The sequence below is a fragment of the Prinia subflava genome, chromosome 7 (assembly GCF_021018805.1).
Source record: "Prinia subflava isolate CZ2003 ecotype Zambia chromosome 7, Cam_Psub_1.2, whole genome shotgun sequence".
NCBI classification, from domain to species: domain Eukaryota; kingdom Metazoa; phylum Chordata; class Aves; order Passeriformes; family Cisticolidae; genus Prinia; species Prinia subflava.
In genome coordinates this window covers 16,755,956-16,780,488 of record NC_086253.1, presented here as the reverse complement: position 1 = coordinate 16,780,488, position 24,533 = coordinate 16,755,956, and the positions used below count along the sequence as shown (strand labels likewise).

Genomic DNA, 24,533 nt, shown 5'->3' with positions numbered 1-24,533 from the left:
TACTTGGATTTTAGTCAATGCTTTCTTTCCAACATTTGCTCCAGTAAAACAGATGGCATATCCAGGCTACCTTGAGTTTGCTAATTAAGACTTAAACTTTTATGCTTTAACATTTTTTATTTTCAATTATTTTATTAAAAAACCCCCAAAACTTGTAAAACAAATGTACTTGACACTTAGGTTACTGTAAAAGTGATTTCAAGTCTTCTTGAAAATTAAACTTGACTTTCTTTAGATATCCAGCTTATTTTCACCAAGAGTGTCAGAGTAAATTATGACCTCATTGCAAATATGGTCAGTTCCTCACATTTAGGACTTCCTTTTCTTCTGTTCACTTAAGAATGTGCTTGAATGTGAGCATATGTGGAACTTCAAGAGAAATTAACTTCACTTTCATTTATAGATCAGGAAACCAGAAATCAGGAAATTAGTGGGAAAAATGGCAAGAGATGACATGCTGTACTTGGATCTCCATGTGCTGCTTGGGCAATGAGCTGATGTTGCTAGCTCTTTCTACTTCATCAGCATCCAAAACTCTGCACATGATTTAGGCAGGAAAGGATTTTTGGTGGTTATCTCCTCGAACTGCCTGCTCAACGTGTTCACTGTGCCCTTCCCGGTGAGGGATGATAGCTGAGCTCAGTAAACCCCTGCCCTGGGGTTTTCCCCTGTGATGGCATGAAATATTTCTATATGTCCCTTTTCTGGGTTAAGCACCGAAGGTGGCCCACCTACCTGGGTCAAAACTGGTAGAATTTGGTCCCAGATTGATGGTGTGTTATAGAATGTTCTACACTTGTAACTTTCTCAGCAAGAAGTTAGGTGAAAGATGAGATCTTGAGAACTCAGAAGATAAATTTAAATTGCTTCTGTGCATGTGCGGAGAATATATTTGCTGTGGGCAGATATGCCTCGATAACCAGGTCAGTTATTAAAATAATATTGTTAAGAGTATTTTTATGTCTCTCTGTACATATATATAGAGAAAAATACATATATAAACAGCTATACTTGGAGTGGAAAAATTATTTGTCCAAGTATGAAGGAACATCCAAAGTATAGTGCAGTGTACAGTATTCACCTTTAATTTTTTTCTTTTTCTTATGATACTTACATGTTGAAAAATTCTGGCAGATACTCTAAGATATATGAAAACTTAAATTTGTCTGATTTTAATCAGCTACTGTAGCTTTCAGTGTGCATTTAATGGAATTATTTTTTTCTACGGACCATGAACACTTACCTGTAAAAGTTGAATCCAATTGAAAAATTCCAGGCAACTTGGGGTACTAGGTCAGTAGGAATCCTTATCTAAATTGTTTGCACGTTAGATTTCTTTTGTAGCCCTGAGTAATTTGGATAAATGACCTTTCAAGTGGTAATTGAATTTCCGTAACAACAGTTGGGTGATGGTACATAAAAAGTAATAAAAGCCTTTAGCAGTGCCCTTTTCTGGATCTTGTCACAGTCTCTACCTCTGATAGTGAGTGACACTTATTACTCAAGTCATATTTTCTTAAAAGCTGTGGCCTTGCTGAAATTGTGTGCAAAAATCTACTTTCTCTTTTAAGTTAATTGTATGGTGGTAAAATCAAACTGTATTTTGTTTTTTTTAATAATAGAGTGTTTTACAGGCAACTCATTTTTCTCAAAATATATTGTCAAAAACTAAGGTCACCATTAGAAATTTAGCTTCATAATGTTTATATACTGGGAAATCAATTAATTTGTAAAAAGTTTAACTTTGCTTTCATAAGAGAAGTTAATTCTAGATTATTTGCATGACAGCTACACAGCTTGTATTGCCTTGTGTATGTTGACTGAATTTCATGTGGGACCAAAATCACCTCTCCCAATACTTGGATTTTTGATGATCTAGGAATTCGAGATTTGGCCTTTGAGATGCAAATACTGTGTAATGTAGACACATAAAAATGGAGAGTAAATACTAAATTATAGATAATACGTTTTACATTAAGTTACTTTTCCTGATTCTCTCTGACTGGTATAGCTAGGAGAATTCAAAATCTAACCTTTAAAGTCATCTAGTCATACCTGTGCCTTTCAAAAACAAGGAAAAAAACATTTAAAAAACAGGTTTTGGCCCAGAATCTGAATCTTCCAATATGTCACTCCTATTGTTTGAACTGTGAGTGTTTTTTCCTTACTGAAAGATAAATTGTATTTGAGTAAAATCTTGTAAGCTCTCATATGGACAAATTATAGAGCCATAAAACTAATTTGCTGAAAAATACTTAAAAATACTTTTCATCTGAACTCCTTTTTCTTTGTAACTTGAGACAACAGTGATACCCTGAGAGCTCATTATTCTTATTACTCATCAGTCACTGGTATACATAAATAAATAAAAATGTGTGTGTATAAATATATAGGATTCTATCTGAAATTCCCCCTTTCCAGAATACAAGAGTATTTCTGTGGTTTCAGTAAGTGTTTCCCACCTTGGCTTTATTTGGTTTTCTATAAAATGTCTTGTGATGCCACAGAGAGCATAATGTTTATTAAATATAGTTCATAGGTCAGATACATATAATAATTAATACAGGCAATGGCATGAGAACAAATTGGGAATACTGTCTGCTTGGCTGGTTGGGACAAAGGTCTTACAATTTTAAAACATGGATTTTACACCTCATTTGATCACACAAAATGTCTGAATTTACTAAGTCTAATGTGCTTATTTGCCTTCTCTTAAGTCCAATTTGTCTGTTTTGACTCTTCCAGAACATAAGTTCTTCAGACTGGTTAATTCTCTGTTTTTATTATTGAAAAATACATAGTACCCTGGAACATACACAGAAACTTTGAAATTAATAAGGATGATAGATCTTTACTCAAAACTGGCAGTAATTGTTCAGCTTTGCCTTTTGTAACCCCCAATAAACCATTTCACTTCTCCTAGTAATAAACAGGAGAATTGTTTTTGTATTTGTCACAGTGGGACTGTCTGCATCAGTTTGACTGTACTGGAAAATTGATTTCAATATGAGTAAGCCACTCCATCTTGAATTAAAAAAAATAAAATAAATATATTAAATATATTCATTTCCTCAAGTGTCTTTTTCTTCAGTGTCTGAATCCTTAATTTATTTCTGTGATTTTTTTTTTTTTTTTTATTAGGAGCCATTATACTTGCAAAATATTTAGTGGATTTTTGATTGTTACAAAGGAAATAATTGTTCTAGATAGGAGAAATCAAAGTGCGTGACAGTACTTGGAAAAATTATAGATTTATGACTGCCAGACAAAAAAATGCAGTTTATGAAAATGAAAGCTCCTAAGTTTTCTAAATACTGAGAACATTTCAGGAATTTCTTAAATTCGAATATTACCAAAGCCAATATCTAAATAAAGATAGTGAGAACAGACCTTTCTTTGGGGGAAGTGTAGTTTTGATGTTGATAAGTAAAGGATGTCATAATTAAGATGTGATATTTAATGCTGTTTTAATTTGACAATGTCACACGCTTGTTTGATTGAAAATACTGTTACCCTCTGAGCTGTAGTAAAGTGTGTTCTGAAGTATAATTCAGTAGAGATCTGTGACAAAGGCTTTTATAATCAACCAGTTTTTCAGTTTTATTTTGGCTGATAAGTTGATTCTCTGCTTGGGAAACAACTGATTGTACCTGCCTCTGAATGTGGGAAGTTGTAACAATTTCCCTAGAAATGCCATTGCTGGAAATGGTGTTCTTGGGGTTGGCATTAAAATGTCAGTGCACCAACTGTTCAGAGAGCTGCTGAATTTCATGATACAAATGTTGCCATCTTTCAAGTGAACTAGGTAAGCCAAAAATGCTCTTTTGAGACCCCATTGTCTTCTAAGCTTCACTAGGAGTAGTTAGATAAATGTGACTCCTCTTTTAGTAATTAATGTATTTGTCTTATTACTCTCTACAAAACTTCTCAAAAATTTCAAAATAAGTGTTTTTTTTAAACCCTTACATAAATATCTACAAGTGTACAATCCAGTATTTGCTGGTTTTCCCTTCTGTTTTTAAACAAGAAGCTGAACATCTGAAATTCCTGAATGTTTTTGAAGCAGATTTGTGCATATACAAACAGATGGTGTTTTTAGGAGCCTGGTTTTCCTGCCCAAACTTCTAATGAGTGCAGTCTTGCATGAAAAGTAGGGTTCTTTTTGTGCAATTATGTTTTGGAGGGGAAAAAGAAGTGCAGTGTGGTACTGCTAATAATGTCAAGATTGCGCTCTCATTTTGAAATAATAATCTCCCTACTCTTGAAAACTTAAACCTATCCCACTAGTACTTACTGTTCTCTTGTTTGGGACAAGGAGATGCAGCTAACACCTGGGAGCCCCAGAGCCAGTGTATCAATGATAACAGGGATTTTTGTAACAAGAATCAGAGTGAATAAAGTAGAATTTTTGGATACTATCATCAGATGATCCATCTGGTCTCTGAAGCTTGGGAGTTTGTATACTGTGTATCCCCTGTAAAACAAAATTTCAGATGCTGCCCTGACTTCCAGGGTATGAACCCTGTAGTGAATTTAGCATTTCTAAAGGACAGTTTTACTCTGGAGGTGTATGTTAGTGATCCAGAGGAGAATTTGGATCCAAAGGCCACATTTATAAAGCTTCTCAATCAGTTCTAGGGCTTGTGTGAAATCCCATAGTAGCTTTGCTTCACAAAGTTGTAGAACCTGAGAACGCCAAGGGGTTGGAATGAACCTTGGGGATCATTAAGCCCCAGCCCCCCTCCACTGTGGGCAGGAACAGCTTCCACCAGTGTGGGTTGCTCAAGGCTTTATCCAGCCTGGGTTTGAAAAATGCCGGGGTTGGGGCATCCACAACTTCCCTGGGCAACCTGTTTCAGTATCTCAGAGTAAACCTAAATTTCCCCTCTTTCAATTTGTGCCCATTACTCTTTGTCCTGTCACTACAGCTCCTGATGAGAAGTCCCTCTCTGGCTTTCCTGCAGGTCCATTCAGATACTGGAAGGTTGTTACGAGGTCTCCACACAGCCTTCTCCAAGCTGAACAGCCCAAATCTTCACAGCCTGTCATCATGGGGAGGTGCTGCAGTCCTCTACCAACTCCATGATCCTCCTCTGGACTTGCTCCAACATTTCCATTCCCTTCTTATGTTGGGGGCACCAGAACTGAATATGATACTCCAAGTGAGGTCTCACAAGAGCAAAGTAGGGGAGAGAATCAGCTCCTTTGATCTGCTGGCCACCCTCCTTCAGTTGTCTCCAGTTTAGTTGCTTTGTAGGTTACTTTCCTGCCACTTAAACTGTAGTATCATCTTAAGATTTTTATGTGTTCTCTAGGGTTACTTCTGTATGAAACATTGAAGCAGAATGTTCACTGAACACTGAACAGATAAGAGAATATAATTTGTGCACTAGTACCTTTTTAACCTAAGATTTTAGGTTTACAATTTTGGTGTCACTTTTTGTCTTGCTAGGAGTTAGTGTATAAACAGTTGCAAATGCAAACCTTCTTTTTTCTTTTTTTTTTCTTCTTTTTTTTTTTCCCTTGAATTCTCATTCCAGTGGTTTTCTTTGAAGCAGCACTTATAAATATTCTTTAATAGATGAAAATATCCTTGAAGAGGAAATGCATTTCTAAAGTGTTGTAAATGTCAAAGCAAGGATGGAGGTAAAAATTATCTCTGAACTTAATATTTCTATCAAAAAATTCCTCAAAGGCAAAGAAGAGAGCACTAATAATGCATAAATACCTATTCTGATTCAAGAAATAATCTTTGCAATCTGATGCCCATTAAGATTTGTGGAAGGTTGTATCTGTTTTAGTTACTTTGTTTCTCCATGTACTAATAAATTCCTGGATAGATATGAGGGAACAGAAACTCTGTTTCCCTGTGAGCTTCCCTTTCCAGTCTTGGTTTAGACCTCTGCTGAGTGCCTGAGCAGGGGTTTTGATCATTCTCTGTCCTAATGGAACTTATATCCAGAAGGCACACCCTTCTGCCCCCTCCATACATGTGCTGAAGGGGTCTGCAGAGATGTTGCACATACAGGAATACACAGGGAGAGCAATCTGTTAATTGTTCTTAAGCACATTGCATTGTTTTACTCTACAAATCGTGTATTCTTTAGTAGTGTCTTACAAAATTCAGAGCAGATCATCAAATTACCAACAAATTTTTGCCTGCTACCACAAAAACCTATGCATACATCAAATAGTAATGGAATGCATCAGGACACGTTATCTGTGAATAAAATGTTCTGAAAAGGCTCGGAGAATTTTTGGAGGAGAGACAGTAAAATGCTTCCATGGTGAGAAAATCAAGGTTCAATGTGCTGGGGAGCGTTCAGAGAAACTGAGGGAAGTCTGCAATGCTGAAGAAGTGCTGGAGTAGGAGATTAAATTGGTGGTAAGTGGACAGATGGTGAGTAGATAGGATGAAGCAGATTGCCAGTAAATTTCAGTAACTCAGTAAATTTCTGTTGTGATGTCTTACAGACGTAGAAAGTAATATCAAACTCAGATGGAATGATGAATAAAAATGCAATGTGAACGTAAAAAGATGAGGAAATTGTAAAAGGGATTGTTATATCAGAAGGAAGTAATTTGTCAGATGTTTCTCAAGAACCTGTTGATACTGGTTTTTAGTTACAGTGACCAAAAAAAGAATACTTTGCTAGGTTATCGACTTACAGGTTTTTCCATATCATGTAGCAACTCTGGGTAACAGTAACACCAAGGACAGGTAGCAAGTCCTTGTGGCTCTACCAAATTGGAATCTTCCCTTCAGCTGTTAAATATTTTATTCTAATATTTTATTCTGAGTTTAATACTCAGAATGTCTCTTGGGATATAATTTCATTTTCTGGCTTTATATACTTTTCCTAAAATGTGGGAATATTTGCACTATGAGAGACACAAACATAAAAGAACAAGGTCGAGTACTGAAGGCATCTGTTGTTCTCAGTAGGAATAGGATCCCGAGGGAAAAGATGATCTAGCTGAGCTAATATAAATTGTGAACTATGACACATTCATTAAAAAGAAATCTCAAATAGCATTCTAACTTAGAATGCTCTGGAAAAAAAGTCTTGGACCTACAATATTAGGCTAATTATTGAATGAATATTTATCATCTCGTCTTCTCTTTTGATCAGCTGTTTCTTTTAACATGTTGCATTCTGAGACTTAGGAGTCTGTGTCCATCATGTCTCCAGTTGCCATCTTCTGGCTACTCCTTACTTTTATCACAGACTGAAATGTAATTTCACAAAGCTTGCACATCAGCATTCTTGCTTTCATATTCTCCTCAGTTTTGGAAACACACATAAGATTTGCTAAACCTTGCTGAAATAAAATTGAATTTATTGCAGGTTAGAAAAATGAATTTCAAGTAGGAACAGTGTAGGTGTCCTTCCTTCTCCACAGGCTGGACTGAATAAGATAAAACACAATAAGAATTAAGATAAGTATTTCTTTCAAAGCAATCCTCTTTTTCTCTTCCTGTTTGATGCACTTCTTACTCTTATTTGCACCCAATTTTTAAATGCTACAACTAGTCTAGGTTGAAATGAGCACTTGTGTGTCTTTATGGCTGTCTCCTAAGACTTGAAACTTCATTTCTGGATTGGTCACAGTTTGTAACTCCTGCTGAGTTTTTTGTTGTTTGGCTCTCCCCACCTCCAGCTTTGATAACTGGAAAGGTAAACTAAAACCTCTCAGTAATTTTTGCATATCTATTTTTTGTACAATTTCAATAAATGATGTTTTCCCTGAACTTCAAATCTGTTCTTTTGAAGCTGGCATGATCACTTACATAACATGCTTGGGAAGTAATTCTGGGGTCACTCCTGGTATACTGTCAGTTGTGCTGCAGTGGCTTGTGACCATACTGCCATGTAATGGGAAACACTGTCTGTTCTCTTATGGAGTCCTTTGTTCTCTTAATGTGCAATTTTATCTGAGTTAAAACCCTCTTGAAAAGGGTGGGAGGGGGTAGAAAAGCTGATGCAGTTGTCTCACATAGCAAAATACAGGCCTATAGCATTGATAAAGTACTGGTTTTGGTTGTGCAGATGTAGGTGCTTTCTGTTCTGGCCATGGACTTTGAATCAAAACCTGAATGGAGAGAAGTGCAGAGGAGGATTTTCTCCTCCTGTCTCCCCTTCTCTGCAGCTCTAGGGCTGAACTTGGAAGTAGTGATGGGAAAGGTTGGGAGAGGGAGAGGGAGAGGGAGGAAGTGCTTTACCTAAATTCAGCAGCAAGGATGGCATTAGTAGCAAATTGGTTTGAACAAGCTACACAAATTGTTTGGATTAAGAGGTCCAAGTTATTTTATTCACAAATGAGAGTGGATACCCCAGAAAGTTCTTTTCAGCTCTGTGTTTCCAATTTAACTTTTCTGGATTCAGATACCAGGATTTCTATCTACTCCTTTAGATTCTGCTTGTATGTACAAATGGTTGTCAAGCTGATGGTCCAATAATTGTTGGGATCTTGGAGAAAATAATTCTCTCTAGTGACAGCACAGGCAGAATGCGTTTTTTGTTGTTGTTGCTCTTAGGTTGGGGATTTTGTTTGGTTTATTTCCCCAGAAGCTCTGCATAAGACATCAGCAAGCATTTTGGTTCTGTGTCTCAGAGCCAGTGGCCATTGCCAGCAGTGCTTTGTGCTTGCGAATCAAGATTACAACGCAAACAGGACTTCAGACATTCAGAAGCTCAGTTTGAGCTGATGGTCTTTTTAACAGCTAATAGCATGATAACAGTTAAAAGCACAATAAACAGTTTACTACCAGAAGTGGAATTGTGTTGTGATGGCAGTTAAAACCTTTGCCAGAGGAAATGGACATTTCTGAAGCTCTGCTAAGAGGTTGTTTTAGATATGATTTTTTCTCACTGACACTTCTGTTCTCAGTGTAACCATGAATCTCTGCCACTTTGTCCTCAAATTTAGAAACTTTACACATCATGTTTCCTGGTTAGTAGGATTTCACTACAGTCTAATATTACTGTGTGTTCTCCTACAAGTAAAGAAGAAAGAACTACAAAACCCCCCAAAAACTTGTCAAGTGTTTTTTATTCTATAACCCTCTTTTTACACAGATCTATTAAAACATCTCCTTTGTTATTATTGTTGCTTTTTCCATATCACACTACCATTAAACTTGCCCACTGCATTATCAAAAAGAAACAAGCAAAAAGCAGAAGATGATTTTTGGTCTCCTCTTCAAAATGATGGGAAAGCCAGTTCTTTTAATGCATCTTGTTATTACAATTTTAAAATATGGGAAGCTATTTAAACCTCAAAATAAAAGGAAAATCTGTCTATTGTATGTCTATGCATAAATGCAGGAAATATGCCTTTTTGTTTTTCAGATTTAGTGGGCCATTCAGATTGCGAGAGTGACAATAAAAAATTGTCTTGACAAGGAGTCTGAGCCGAGAAAGTTTTAGAAAGCCAAAATTTTATTGGGTGACTTTAGTTTCTTTCCTTCCTTCCTTCCTTCCTTCCTTCCTTCCTTCCTTCCTTCCTTCCTTCCTTCCTTCCTTCCTTCCTTCCTTCCTTCCTTCCTTCCTTCCTTCCTTCCTTCCTTCCTTCCTTCCTTCCTTCCTTCCTTCCTTCCTTCCTTCCTTCCTTCCTTCCTTCCTTCCTTCCTTCCTTCCTTCCTTCCTTCCTTCCTTCCTTCCTTCCTTCCTTCCTTCCTTCCTTCCTTCCTTCCTTCCTTCCTTCCTTCCTTCCTTCCTTCCTTCCTTCCTTCCTTCCTTCCTTCCTTCCTTCCTTCCTTCCTTCCTTCCTTCCTTCCTTCCTTCCCTTCTTCCTTCCCTTCTTCCTTCCTTCCCTTCTTCCTTCCTTCCTTCCTTCCCTTCTTCCGCCATTCACTGCAGTTTAATTGAAATTTAAAGCATTATCCTGATATTCACTTTCTGATACTCAGGGCTGCACTAGGGTATTTCTAGGCAAAATATTTCAAGGTTGTTTTTCTACCAGCCTCGCTCATACAGTCTCAGCTGTTTTAAAAGTAATCTTTAATATGGATTATTCCTGCAGTCCTGGGTTTTCTTAGAAGTCTTTGTTTTTAGAATTAGAGTTCTCAGATTCTGCACATATTTACAAGAAGTCATAATCATGCTTGATTTTGACCTTCCTTTCCAGCCTTAAGTGCAGATTAGAGCAAATGTTTTGTATATAGAACAAAATAAAATCACTATAAAAACACCAGAGGTTCAATGTTGCTTTCTAAAGGGTCCTTATATTTTTTCTGGAAAAATGTCTTTGCATTAATGATTTGATTGCTTATGCTTTTGTTTTCCGTAACATTTTTGTTGCAGCTTTTATAACCTCTTTTTTAAAACTCAATATCTGAATTTTCGCCACCAAAACTTCGTGCCATTTAAAACGATACCCTTCAAACCCAAGGGAAGTGGCAGGAGGAATTTTTGCACTTGGTTTAACCTAACAAAAGAAGATCATTAAAATTTGATTACCTTCTTTTTAAATAAAGCACTGCTGGAAAAGGAGAAGCAACTGCTACTGGCAGACCAGATTTTTTATATTTTATTTTTGCTATCAGATGGTTATATCTATGCACTAGATTACCTGGTAAAGGACCTGAGGACCTGATAGGATTTTTTAACTCCTCTTTGGATAAGCAAATGAGGTCTGGACATGTAAACTAGAAGTAAACTAAAAGTAAACAGAACTAGAAGTTCTGTGTTGCAATGGATGGGAGTAGTTCAGAAAGTTCACATTCTGGGAAAAAAAAGGAAAAAAAAATCAGGACAGGAGGTTCAGGATGAGGCAGAGAAAGGGCCCAGCCCAATAGTTTACTTTAAGAACTAAGGACTGGTATAAAAACTGTCTGTTTTCCCTCATTCATGTACCATAACTACTTCAATCATAGCAATGTCTTGCATGATTTAAAGTGAAAATTGATTTACTTCTTGTCTATGGACAAGTATGTGCATTTTGGTGACCTGTGTGAACTGCAAGTTCACAATGGGTGCAGTTCTGGGAAATTGTTCTCACACTGCTGAGCAAGTTCAGAAGTTGGCATTGCTCCTAAATGATGACCATGAGACCAACTTTTGATGAAAATTCACAGGCAGGAAAGCAAACTGCGAACAGATTCTCATAGAAGAGAAAATTTTAGGCGTGAAATCTTGCTATGGACAAGACAGGGCATATGCTTAACCTGATCCATATGTTTACAAATGTATTTATCCAAAATATTAATAGTGTAAATAGAATTCAAAATAATAGTCTAATTGCAGTAATTTCAACAGCTCATATGGATATGAGATATCATAGTGTGACAACTTAATGACTAGAGACATTCAGGAAAAAATTGGCTTGCATATCATCCTCCCCTAGACAGTATTGTAATCTTCCCTGAGACTGTAGGATGTTTTGAAATAAGATGTCCTTGTATTGGTACTGTGCTGCTTTTATAGATCACTTGCAAGGCAGTCACACAAACCACCCATGGCTTTTTCCCCCTGGTGGTTTTTTCTTGAAAGATGAAACGTTCCAAAGAAACCAAAGCAATATCTACTAAAATAGTGAGGAAATCCTGTGGTTAGTTTCAGATTAATGTTTTGCCTTCAAGAAAAAATCAACATGTTAAACCCCATGTCTATTGCCCATGCATTTTCATCTTTTTTTTGTTTGTTTGTTTGTTTTTTCATTGTGTGGAAAACCAAAGAAGTAAGGTATTAAAATGTTACCTATCCAAGTTGTCCCTGAAGACATCTTGTGAAGGAATCTAGGTAATGATAAGATAAAATAATGTGGGATAAAATGTGATTACTAAATCAAAAAGAGGTTGAAAGTGGAGTTACCTAATAAAAAGGAATGAAAACTGTATGACATACCATAATACTTGAACAAAATTGCTAAGGGCATTTTTGTAATTAAGATGCTTATTCCTGACAAGTTAGCTGTGTATTGGAAATTGTGAGGGATTGTTGGGGTTTTTTTTGGGTTTTTCCCCCCTCCTCTCAGTCTTATTCTTTGGACATTTGAACATAAGATAACTCTAATAGCTTTTTCTTTTTTTTTTTTTTTTTTTTGGACTGAAGAGCTTATCTCTTCCATTTTTAATACACTTCCTACAGTAAAGATAGCTGTCCTGTTCTGATGGGAAAAAGTTTGATGTCATAATTTCTGTAATATAAGGCATGGTTTCTATTTGGTGAGTGAAGGTCTATATTGAGGCACAGACCATCTGATAGGAACTAGGAAATTTCTGCATGGTTTAAATAGAAGCAATATTCATGTCCACCATATGAGACCCTATGAAGTTTAAAGTTTACCATCATTCTTCTAGTGTACAGATGTTGTTTTCTTCTAGTAGTACTTCTCACAATGGGAGATATGAGCAGCAGTATTCCTCTGTATCTTTATGTTCCTCAGTATCAGTGTTGATTATATAATGTATGTGTGTATTATATAAAAATAATTATCCTTTGTACTGATCTGTAGAGTTTGGAGTTGTGCTCATTACCAGCCTTTTACTTACCTTCTTGTTCTAGACTTCAGAGTCAGATGTTCACTTACAGGCAATTGATGAAGTTATTTTTTACTCACCTTGATCATATACAGGTTATTATCATTGTCACTGACTTGTAACTTTATAGTAGCTGAGTTCATAATCACAGTGCTTTACTTCCTTAGGCTGTAGAGCTGAAAAATGCTTTGTGTTTATGCATAAGGCCTTTATTTGATCACATCTTAGAGTGTTGTCATTAGGAGACTGCAATGATTTCATTCTCAATTTCTCAGTTTCCTGAGGTCTCATGCACATGGTCCCAACTACCTGCCCTACCACTAAGTAAGTGTTCCCACCTGAGAGCCAAAATTTGTCTTTCACTGATGCCTTTGGGTCATATGTGAGACTGAATTCCCTGGTTTTTCCATTTTCCTGCTTTTAATCTTGAAGATTTACTTTGGCTCTGCCTCTTTTCATCACTGGTCCCTAGGGACTGGTTTAAAGTGGTATGAAAAGGGCAGATGAGGGAGGTTTGCCTGAAGCCACAGGAGTTGTGGCCATACTTGTCAGAGAAATGGCTGTATGGTTGCAGAAGAATAAGTGGTAGAAGGCAGGGAAACAAATGATGCTCAATAGATACTGAATAAGGCCCTCAAAATCTACCCACTGTATGTAGTATGCAACTTCAAGACCCTAACACAGACTCAGATATTTCCTTTACGGGTCCAGCAATGCTAAATGGGTGTGATGTCCTCTGATTCATATCCCTGATGACCATTTCCTGCCTGAAGCACACGGTGCTTCTTCAGGCTTAATCAACATCATGAAGCCTAGATGAATTTCCAGTTAACTGGAAATGATAATAAAATTATTTTTGGCCTTTTTTTTTTGCTGGTAGTGAAAGTAAGAGTGCAGAGTACAAAAATTATTATTTAGTTTAGTGTGGTAGAGTTTTGAGTGCATATAAACCTTTCTTACTACTCAAGAGCAAGGTTCAGCTCAGGTTTATCAAACCATAGATATGATCAGATCAATTCTATTTAAAATGGTTTTCCTCTGTGTCAGAGTCAAATTTTATATACATTGTGTGACAGCTCATCAGCTGTATTATGTGGGAAGAAGATCTAGGGGTCTTTGTTACAATCACAACTGTTCTGGAAAATCTGGAGTAGATTGGTAACTGGTCATGTTCCCCAAAGGACATTACTGAAGGATTCCACAGGATTGCTGATAAACTGTTTTTCTGCTCAATATCTGCAGGACCCTGCCAAGAGGGAAAAGACAGACCACAGGCCTAGCAGTGTGGTAATTTAACTTGCTTTCAACACTGGTACTTCATATTTAATAATTCACAGAATCAAATCTTGGATGAAGGAGAACTGTTGCAAAATTGTTTCAACCAAGATGTAGACTTTGAAGAAATGTTTGGACTGTGGTGTCTCTTCTGTCTTTCTCCTCTCTGAGCTAATAGCTGCAGTATATTCACTCAAATACATTGCAATTCATGCCAGATAAAGGATGTGAAAACTTAAGGGTATGCACTTTTCAATCTTAAATTTTAGGTTAATTAGAGCATCAAGCCATAACTAGCATAAAAGGGGAAAGAAAATGCCTGAAAACTATGGGGAAGCCCTTGACTTGGAAGAAGAAATCTAGGTTTTGACCATTTATGGGAAATCCTAGGGGCATATAAGTTGCAATAAGTTGAACAGATAATTATTGAAGCTATGAAGTCAATCTTTTGAAACTTTATATGTATATATTCCAGGTAAGTGTTTATACATACATAGGTGTCAGTACATGTGTGTAGTGAAAAGAAGGTTCTTCAGAATATATTTACTTTACTGGCGTAAGCTGTGGTAGTTATTATCCTTAGAGAATTCTCCTGGCCCATTTGGTGCAATTGTCTTCTATTCTATTGTGTCAGGAATGCTGCATGCCCAGCATTGTCTGGTTTACAGCCAATTTCTGATACTTGTCTCTTTAACAGGTTAATGTAGGTTTTGGGGTCAATACACAACCTTTACACTATTTTTATATTGTATGGACATGATATGGATATGTCTTAGTTAAATCTCAAAGATTTATGGAACTTATAGATTATTATAGCTATGGTTTCTCTACCAGGAAAGAAGATTCCTTCTGGTTTTTTTTCTGTTCAGTTTTCTCTTCCATTAAGTATAGACATAAATATGTACAGAGTCTGATACAATTAAATGAGTTATAAGAACTTTTTTCTCTTGGAGACAACTCCCAACTTTCTTGTAAATGGAACTAAGATAAGAGTCCAAACCCACCAAAAAACTGTCAAACCCCGAAAAGAAAAGAAAAGAAAAGAAAAGAAAAGAAAAGAAAAGAAAAGAAAAGAAAAGAAAAGAAAAGAAAAGAAAAGAAAAGAAAAGAAAAGAAAAGAAAAGAAAAGAAAAGAAAAGAAAAGAAAAGAAAAGAAAAGAGAAAAGAGAAAAACCTTGTGTACTTGATATTAATATGCCTCAATTTTTTATTCGAGAATACTCAGCAGTAATATATTTTTAACTTGAAAGATATGGCCATACATACAAAACAGGATCTGTATTATAGGGAAGATAATATTTTAGTTGTCTGCATAACATTTATTGATAACTCTGCCCATGCAACTTTGCATAGAGATATTCAATGTATATTGAACATTAAAAGTTAATACTCTGGCTTCTGCAGTGAGAATTCTACAGTGCATGCACAGAAATTAATGTGCAACATGAAGACTGCATTGTGCCATTTTATGTTTCAGCAGGTAAGTTCCAGCCTTGTTTATTCTCCAGCATAAACCATGGGCTGGCTGTAGGAGGTCAGGCTGGGAAGTTGCTCATGTTTGACACTGCAGCATTCAGGAGTGATGAATATTTAATTAGGCAAGTGTGGACCGTGGGGGAGGTTGAGGCAGCTCCAGATCCTGGCTGACTGTCTGCAGTATCATCTTAGAGTGTGGTGTGAAAATGAATCCTAGGGGTAAACTTCAAGGACACTGAGTAGGTACAGAAAGGCATTCTGAGAGCAGCTAGCTCAGGGAAGGTAGGAATAATAGAGATAAATGTTTTAAGTATTCCTGTTACACTGGTCAAAGATTCTGGTGGGCTAAGCCAACATGTTTTATTAGTTTACATAAATGTATTTAGAAATTCAGTTGGAACCCATAGAGTCTGGGAGTATAACAGCAATGAAAGTATTTTATTTTACGCAGGTATTAGCTATCAGAATAGAGCACATGTATAATTTGTTGATATTATGCAAACAGTGTGAGGTAGCAGTCATTTCTCTTTAGTCCTATTTTAAACACAGCAACAGAGCTGTTTGAAGATATTATTCTTAGCAAGCTTTCAGGAAAATTAAAGACTATAGACAAAAGCAGGAAGACTGTATTAATTTTCAGTAGTATAGGCTAGGATTAAGGTTTCTTACTATTTTGTGTTTCGCATTTAAAAACATTGCATGCACTTTGGGTAAGTAACAGTTGGGCTAATAGAAAGGGTTTAATTCTGGTCTGAAGAGTATAAAAAAATTAAATAAGGTAAATAAGTCTGTATTCATGATGAAGAACATTGGCAGTCCCCTCACTCTCTGTCCTGGGCTCTATGGAAGTTACTGTTTCTACAAGACAGAACCAGATCATGTCCACATCCCATGTAAACATCCATTTAAATATGGAATGCATGGAGCAAGAAATAGCTTCATGTTCCTTGTCACTATAACATTCAGGACAGACAACAAAAAGCAATAACCATTTTAATCTAAGTAAATTTAGCTAGCATGTTACTGCTAATCAGTTAGGAAGGGAACATACGCCTGCATCTCTGGTTCCCCAGCTCATCTTCTATCATATAACCATCTCTGGTCTGTGTTAATATCCAAGTCTAAATCTGGGCAAATGACGTGCAAGAGAACTTTTGTTGCCATTCACTAGCTGTGGCTAAAAGTGGTAGCTGATATTTTCATGGACATCATGAATAATTTGGAATTACTTCTGCGGTTTCCAGTGACTTCTGTGATGAATGGCTCTCATTCTGCTGCATCCACTTGAATAATGATGGCGAACTCGGGACACCTCAGTGCACAATACTGTCAAGCCAAGAAGTATAAGTCCACAGAAGAGCTATTAAAATAAATATAGTAGGGATAGAGACTGTGATTTAAGAGGACCCTTACTTATGTGACAGGCAAGGAGCAACTGAAAAGAAATCTGATGGTGGTCATCTACTTGTGGCAGCTGTTTATTATGCTCTGTCGTAAACATCTTGCTGTTACCTTGTGCTCACCCATCTGTTTTTTTCTGCCCATCTGTTATTGCTTGCCATGTGCTTAGGTTGTAAATATCACTGTTGTTTGAAATAAAAAAGGTTAACAATCCTTTGATTAAAATAAAAAAATCAGTTATTGAATTCAGTATTTGCATTAAGAAAACAAAAGCTCTTACAAGCCTCTGGAATCTACACTGAGGAAACTCTGTACAGCTTTTCTGTGCTCCTGGACAACTTCCTGTAGTTACCCTTTCTGATGAGGTTGAAGCATTTAATTGAGTTGATTTTTGTTGTAAGATTTCAATTTGATTTTAGTCAATAGCAAGGGCTAGTTCAGGAGGAAATTTTGTTTTTTGAAGTCAGAGGATTGTGTGCAAATGAAAGAGGTTTACAAGGCAAATTGCCTGCAGGAAGCCAATCAACTTGTGCTCTGTATATGTCACTTCAGCTTCTGCTGGAGTTTTTTATTCCCAGACTGGCAAATTTATATTTGGCATGCACTGTCATCCTTATTCTGTGGGTTTCTTCTCATCAAATATTTGTGATGGCTTTTTTCCTTTCTGTCCCTAAACTATTATATGTGCTTTTGGCATTTGAGTCTTTGCTGTTGTTACTTAATATGACAACAGCCACATTTAATTCTTTTTGGATGTTTTAAGAGATGTTTTTCCATTTTTTTATTAAATGAAATCTGTATTTAGTAACTTTTCTCTCTCAAAACATAACTATAATGCTAGCTAATTCAGCATTATTCACCATTTTATGCCAATCTATTGCAGTGGTCAGTTCTGAGACATGCAATGCTTTTGGATTTTACATATTTTTCTTTTTTGAAAGAAGAGTCATTCACATTGTCCCAGCAATGTAAGCAATCACTGATTTTCTTTACTTATTTTAAAATGTGTTTTCATGTTGCTGTTAATGTATTTCTCTTTTGGTTTTGTTTGGGTTTTTTTAATAGTGAAATACTATTCCTACACAGGAACAAGTAAAGCAATGCTGATACATACCTGCCAATAATGACCAGCTCTGAACTACAATATTGGTGTAGTTTTTTCCTTTTGTAGTGTTAGACTAAAGCTATATCAGCGTGTGCTCTCCTCTAAGGATGCTTAGGTTGCACTTCAGTTGACAACAGGTGGGCCTGGGACATAGACCTATGATGCTGAGACCCTGGAGTAGTAGTTTGGACTGAGTAGAATTTAATTTCATACATTTTTGGTTTTGCACTGGTTTCTCACCATGGTGATAAAGATTTTTAAGATTTGTCTTGTATCTTTGTGTAGAAATCCTCACAGGAAGAAAATATTTTATTATTATCAATTAATTTGTCCTGACTGCACTATAGTATGCTTTGTACATTCAGGGAAATGTTTCCTTTTCCCTTTTAAACTTGACTGCAGCTGTTGACAGTCTTTTACAAAAACCGCATGTGTTTCCTCCCTAGTCATTTCATTCTTGCCAAGCACTTCTAAGCAAAGTGATTTTGTATTTTATGTTATTCTAGGAGCCCATAAACAGAACTTGGTGAAATGATTTGAAAATGTAGTTTACAAAGAGCTTTTACTTTTTACTTCCACTTGTTTCTCCTAATGTTTGAAAAGAACTTTTGTTATGTATGTATGTGTTTTATTCCTCTTTCATTGTACTTAAACATTGTTTTTTCTAAGTACCTGGTTCCAAAGTCAGAATTCCTAGGAACTGATGCTGACCCTTCTGACATAAAGAGGATCTTTTTTCAGTGGGTTTTAGTTCAGCTTAAGGATTATGAATTATTAGGGATGGACCTAGCTTGTAGATATCAAAAGTATTTTTATACCTCAGTGCAAAGAGACTGGCTCTGACTGAGGACCTTAAGTGTGTCCTGTCAATTAAAAAAGATAAAAAAGGTATGTTACCAATATATAGAAGTTGATATTGTCCAACTGTCTTTCATATTATTTTACTGTAATTTTCAAAAGTACTATGGTGGTTTTATTACATTTTTCTATTCTAACTTTCCTGACCAGAGAAATATTGGGAGATAGACTTAGATCCAATGCTATCAAAATACTGCAGTAATTGTTAAAAAATATCTTGGTGAAACTAGTCAAAAATCTTTCATGAACTCTTCCTTAGGCTGCAATCACTGTTATAGCTGTGTTGAAATGTAAAGGCTTAGGAAACAGTGTCAGAAATGGTACACCTTTATTTGAGGGGTTTTTTGGGTGGAGGAAGAGCAACACATGGTGTTGGTAATTCATGCTTATGGCTTTAGAAAACCAGTATTTCAGTTGTTTAGGTTTCAGTTATTTTCAATTCCTTATTTTGAAGTACCACTGCTAGTGAAAATTCTATGAAGCAATTGGAGATGTCAAAGGATTAAGAAGGTCAAGGACTCCAGCTCAGAACCATTTGCATTGATCTCTTCAGTCCAGTTCTAAAGATGAGATACAGACTTATGGTTTCAGTGTATCTTCACCTCTACCAGCTATTTAAGGAGTTTTCCTTTCAGAGACCAGAAGAGTCCAGAAATTTGTAAGGCACACTGGCATCTCCAACACCTCAGAATTTGATGGGTTTTGTTGGGCGGGAGTATTGAGTTGGGGGTTTTTGTTTTGTTTGTTTGTTGGTTGGTTTTTGTGGGAGGTTTTTTGGGTTGGGGGAGTCTTCTTTGGGGGCTTTTCTTTGATCATTTGTATTGTGTCCTTTCAGAAAAAAACTGTGCCAAGAAATTAGTTCCTACTTGAGTGGCTGTAGGAAGTTTTGCAAACATGAAATACTGGAATTTGCCCATATCCTTCTCAGACTAATCCCTGTGTTGGAGTAACCTGGGGGCTTCTGTGAGCTATTTCATTTTTGTTCTTTCCATTATCTGTGTAGTTTCACTGGAAGCATAAGGCAGCAAGCTTGTGCTTCAGCTAGCAGGCACAGAAACTGTGTCATCTAACTGCAACTTTGATAATGCTTTGATGTATTGTGTCTATAATGTATTTATCTCTGCTTACTGCATAATCTAGACAATAGCTTGAAGATGGGCATTTGTGTTTATTGTAATTTTTAAAGGCATTCACCAAAATGTTTTATGGTCAGTGCTGTCATTAAAATTAGATTAGTTGATGATTTTCTTCTGTTAAGCTTTTCCTTAATGGGTTGTCTTTTCTTTTTCTTTTTTTTTCTTTTTTCTTTTTCTAACTGTATTAAGCATTACATATTGCATCACCCTCTAATGTAATAGTGCTGTTGTCTATGAGGGAAGTACTCCAAGGAAAATGAAAACATATTCTTTGGGTTCTGTGGTTGTGGTTTACAGCAGATAATTTTTATTAATAAGAAACCCTTCTCCGCAAGTTGGAAAACAGTGAATTTATAAGGGAACAGTAAGGAGTGCAGGTAGCTTTCTAACGGGACTTGGAGACATCCCAACCACACAGTGCTAACCGTGCCAGAGGCTGTTTCCCAGCTGCCGCAGGTGGGGAGCTGGAGAGCAGGGGCAGCTCCCGGCACAGAGGTGCCAGCAGGGTTTCTGCGTCCTTCTTCCTGCTGGACAGGTGTGCAGTGCCGGGGCGTTTCCATGACCTTCAGCAGCCTGCGGGGCCGAGGCCGGCATGCAGCGTGCAGGCGGAGGGCAGCCCCGCCAGCTCACACCTCGGTTACACTCCCGCAGCTCGGGCAGGGCAGCACCGCCCGCTCGGCCCCGGCGTGCGCGCCCCCAGCCCCAGGGAACGCAGCGCTGCCGCGCCCCGGCCCGCTCCCACAGCCCGCCCGCTGCTCGCGGGAGGAGCGCAGAGCGGAGCGGCTCCGGGGGCGGTGCCGTGCTGCCGGCGTGGGGCGGGCACCGGCACCGACACCGGCACCGGCACCGGCACCGCCCCGCCCGCCGGGCTGCGCGCCCGCGGAGCCGCCCGCGGCCAGCGCCTGCCGCGGGTCCGGCTGCGCCGGGGGCGCCGGGGCTGCCACAGAGCCTGCACCGCGCCGAGCCCGAGCCGAGCCGTGCCGTGCCGTACCCTGCCCAGCCGTGTCCAGCCGAGCCGTGCCGTGTCCTGCCCAGCCGAGGCGAGCAGCACCGCGCCGTGCCGGCAGCGCCTCGCCACGCTCCGGCGGCCGCCCGGGCTCCCTTGCGCAGCCGCCCGGGGCAGATCGGCGGGAGTTGGCTCGGCCGTGAGGAGGCGGCGAGGCCGAGCGAGGCTCGGAACTGCCCCAGAAGTTTGCTGGCAGGACCTGTTCCGTTTATTGGCAAAGTCTTCAGCCTCTCCTCAGAGGAATACCGCGTTGCCTAAGATGAGTGGCTGTAGGAAGCGGTGTAAGCGGGAAATAATGAAATTTGCCCAGTACCTTCTCAGGCTAATCACAGGTTCTCTTCACACAGGTAATGACTGTTTTTCTCTGTAGTCGAGCTGTTCAGCATGATAACAAGAGAATTGCGTAAGGATAATACAGGGTTGTCATTGTTTTATATTACCATTCCTTTCATCTTATAAATAATAATAAAAGAAGATCTGTGAACTACTTTGCGGCTGAGCATAATGAAAACAGAGCATAGTCTGATGTTACAGTGTTTAGACAGTGTGACATTCTCTAAGGCTTTACACACACAAACCCAGATTGGGATGTGAGTGAGCATGCTTCCACCTGTCCACCTGTATGTGTTAAAGGTACTGCAGAGTAGACACATTGGTCATAAAGGATGAATCTTACGCTTTTTTTATTTTCACTGTTTCTTGGACCGATATTCTGTGATAAGCACACTACATTATTTTTCTTGGGGGCTTAGTTTTGCTTATCTAAAGATGTAAATCAGCTGCAAACTGTCAATGGGATGTCACAGTATCTTGTAGGAAATTTTAAATAGCGCTTGTGCTTTGCCCTTACGGAATTTGAAACATAGTGGTTGTCAGTTGTCCTTTAGGTAATTTTTTTTCTGTAACCTTGGACAAAGTATGCAGCACCAGGGAAGGTTTCTAAGCTAGACTGAGCAGATGCTGTAGATTTCTTGTCACTTTGGGAAATATATATTTCTTACAATTCAGCATTTTCTGGATGTTCTCAGCAGCTGACAAATAGGATAACTTTCATGATGTCATTCTGTATTTATAAGATATAATTGTGCTTCTTTCTAGACTTCAGTTACTTTTTTTCCCTTGCAGAGCTGCAAGTCCAGCATCAGCAGATAGTATCCAATTATGCTAACATGATTGTTGAGAATTAAAAGCCATTTATTTAAAGTCATCTGAAAGTTTCAGCTGGTTATTTTTGTTTATTTGGTGATGGTGTGTTAGTTATTTGTGTTTTTTGTTTTGGCACTGATGAAAAGATTTGGGAGCAAAGTTGACTTCAGTAATAACTGGAAGAATTGATGCATGCAATTAATCAGATTTGGGGTTACAATGCTATAAAAGTCATAGAACAAACACTGACAATGCGTACTTTATAGGATGCTTGTAACTTATGGAAATCTGACACAGCTTTTATTAACTTTGAGCATCTGGTAACAGAATTTCTCTGCCTTTATTTTCCCTATCATTCCTAGTCTATTGTAGTTTCTCTTGTGAACTGCATCAGTTCACATTTTTCTGAAAACACTGGCTTCTTGCTCCCATGGGTTGCTATGGAAATTAAATAATATATGATGCAAGAAGAAAGATGTGTTAGAAATTCATTGCAATGCTCTTCTCACAGAGTCATCCAAGCTTTTCCTTTCCTATGTAGCGAATGATGCACACACCACTATTTTTCAGACTGACATTTGTGCTGCAATCTTTCTGAGCTCACAATACAAAACTGTTTTCAAGACCTGCTGTGGATACTGATTCATAAGCTATCACTAAAAGAAGTTCCTTTTTTTTGCAATTAAGCAGCACATATTCAATGATAAAAAGCCAAGTGGAGTGGCCTCAGATGTGTTTCCTTAAAGGCAAGCAAGCAAGCAAAAAATGCCCACTCTTAGGAAGAGCTGAGGTACTTCTGAGGAGATTTTCAGTTTGTTTTTACTACAGGTAATGGTGTCTTACTACTCTTATTAAGTTAATAGACTTCATCATGTTCAAATGATGTGGCAAATGAGGTCATGATAATGTGATAATACCTGAAGTGCCAAGGGAGGTAGAGCTCCTCTGCTAAGCTCTTGCACAGTCCTACTCAATAACCTCAACTGTTGCAAACCAGTTACTGTTCATCCTGAAAAATCTAATGCATAATTCATTCTGTTGATAATTAGTTGATGATTAAGGGAGATGAATGGGAAAGCCTAGCTGAAAGTGTTAGAAAGTTATGCTTTGTATATTAAAGATACTGCTGTTTCTATCTTGAGCATTCAAAAATTTGGGATAGATGTCAGAAACAAAAAGGTGTGCTTATTTAACTTCTTAGACACAGGCAATCTCCTCACCCAAGTGACCAATTAATTTCAAAGTGTAAATGTTTACTAAGAAGCACAACAGTGAATATAATTTAATTTCCTTGTTGATATGATTTAGCTTCTAATGTCTTTTTCGGGTGTTCCTTAATATTTAAATTATACTTAATAGTTTGGAACTACACATTCTTGAAAGTACTTGCACTGAGTCCAATCTATCCCTTTGTCCTGTATGGATAGGCATCTTGAATATACAATTAATCTACACATTGCTACAAGCTCTGCTGCAGCTGGTGTGATCACATTGATCAGAAAACAAAACAAAGTGATATAGGAGGGGGAGACTGGGTTTCCTGGCTATGGGCCTGGCTAAGGAGTCACTGTTGATTACTGGTTTTATAGCTTGTGTTTCATAACCATTTATAGCACTACAGACCTGTTCTGGGGTAAATCTAAATGTTTAAAATAAAAATGATCTCATATATCTGCCTGTAATAATACATGAACATGGACTTGTGCTTCATAGTCCACTCAGCTGGAACCAGTATTAATGAAACTACCCCCTTGCTTGAAGGCAAATGCTGTATAAATCTTTACAATGGGTTTTAAGTGGCAATCTCTGCATGAATACATCCAGATCTCTCTCATTTTTTACAGCAAGTCACTATGATTGATAGCAAAATGCAGTGAAGAGAAATAGTCTTTTAAACAAAATTTTTAATTTCCCATGATTTCTGTTATATAGTAAGCTGGTGTGTTTCCACAAGTGAGGCATATTCCCTCACTGAAGATGGCAGACCAAATATCATACCAATTACAACTTTATTGCCTCCTGCCTCTTGACTTGCAAGCACCTGGTCTTTGAAACACTGTCATAAAATCATGGCACTGCTCTTGAGAATGTTTTAGTTCTTGGATGCAACGTGGATTTGCATATTATAAATAACAAAATAAATCATTGTGAGATCAAGAAGTAGGTCACATCATTTTATTTTAAAATAGAGGAAAAGTGATTTCAGAGCAATGGCTATGAAATTTTTCCTAACTGTCACAATTGATGAAAGATTAAAGAGATGATAGAACCAAAACCGTCCTTGATTTCAGTGGTAGATTTTCAACATTTACATCCCTTTCAGGCATGTTTTTATTAAATGTCTGATATAACCTATTAAGTGGAGGCCAGGTTTTACAGGACAGATTCAAATTCCCAGTTAGCATATATGTATACAGGGAATGGAGAACAACCCTGGCTGTGAAATTGTACTCTCTCCAACAAACTGGAATAATCTCACTTTTCTACACTTTTGATGTGGGGTTTTTTTTTGACTTCTTTAGATTTTCTGGGGGTTTTGTTTGTTTCTTTGTTTTTGAATCTCCAGATTGATGAAGTTGGTATAAAGTAGCATTTATCAAAGGCTTCATATTTTTCTTAGACAAAAAAGCGAACCAATTAGTGAAT

General features: G+C 37.7%; 1 protein-coding gene across 4 annotated transcripts in view; it reads left to right on the top strand.

The window, feature by feature from the left end:
• Positions 1-24,533, top strand: part of KCNIP4 (potassium voltage-gated channel interacting protein 4) — a 385,096-nt gene that overhangs the window by 82,878 nt on the left and 277,685 nt on the right. Inside the window, exon 1 of one of the 4 annotated variants that reach the window (XM_063401697.1) lies at positions 20,129-21,088. The exons of the other annotated variants lie outside the window; for them this stretch is intronic. Within the exon in view, the coding sequence (XP_063257767.1) occupies positions 21,001-21,088 (88 nt within the window). The 5' untranslated portion in view covers positions 20,129-21,000. Of the gene's footprint in view, positions 1-20,128; positions 21,089-24,533 lie in introns of those variants that run through there. 4 annotated transcript variants of the gene reach the window in all.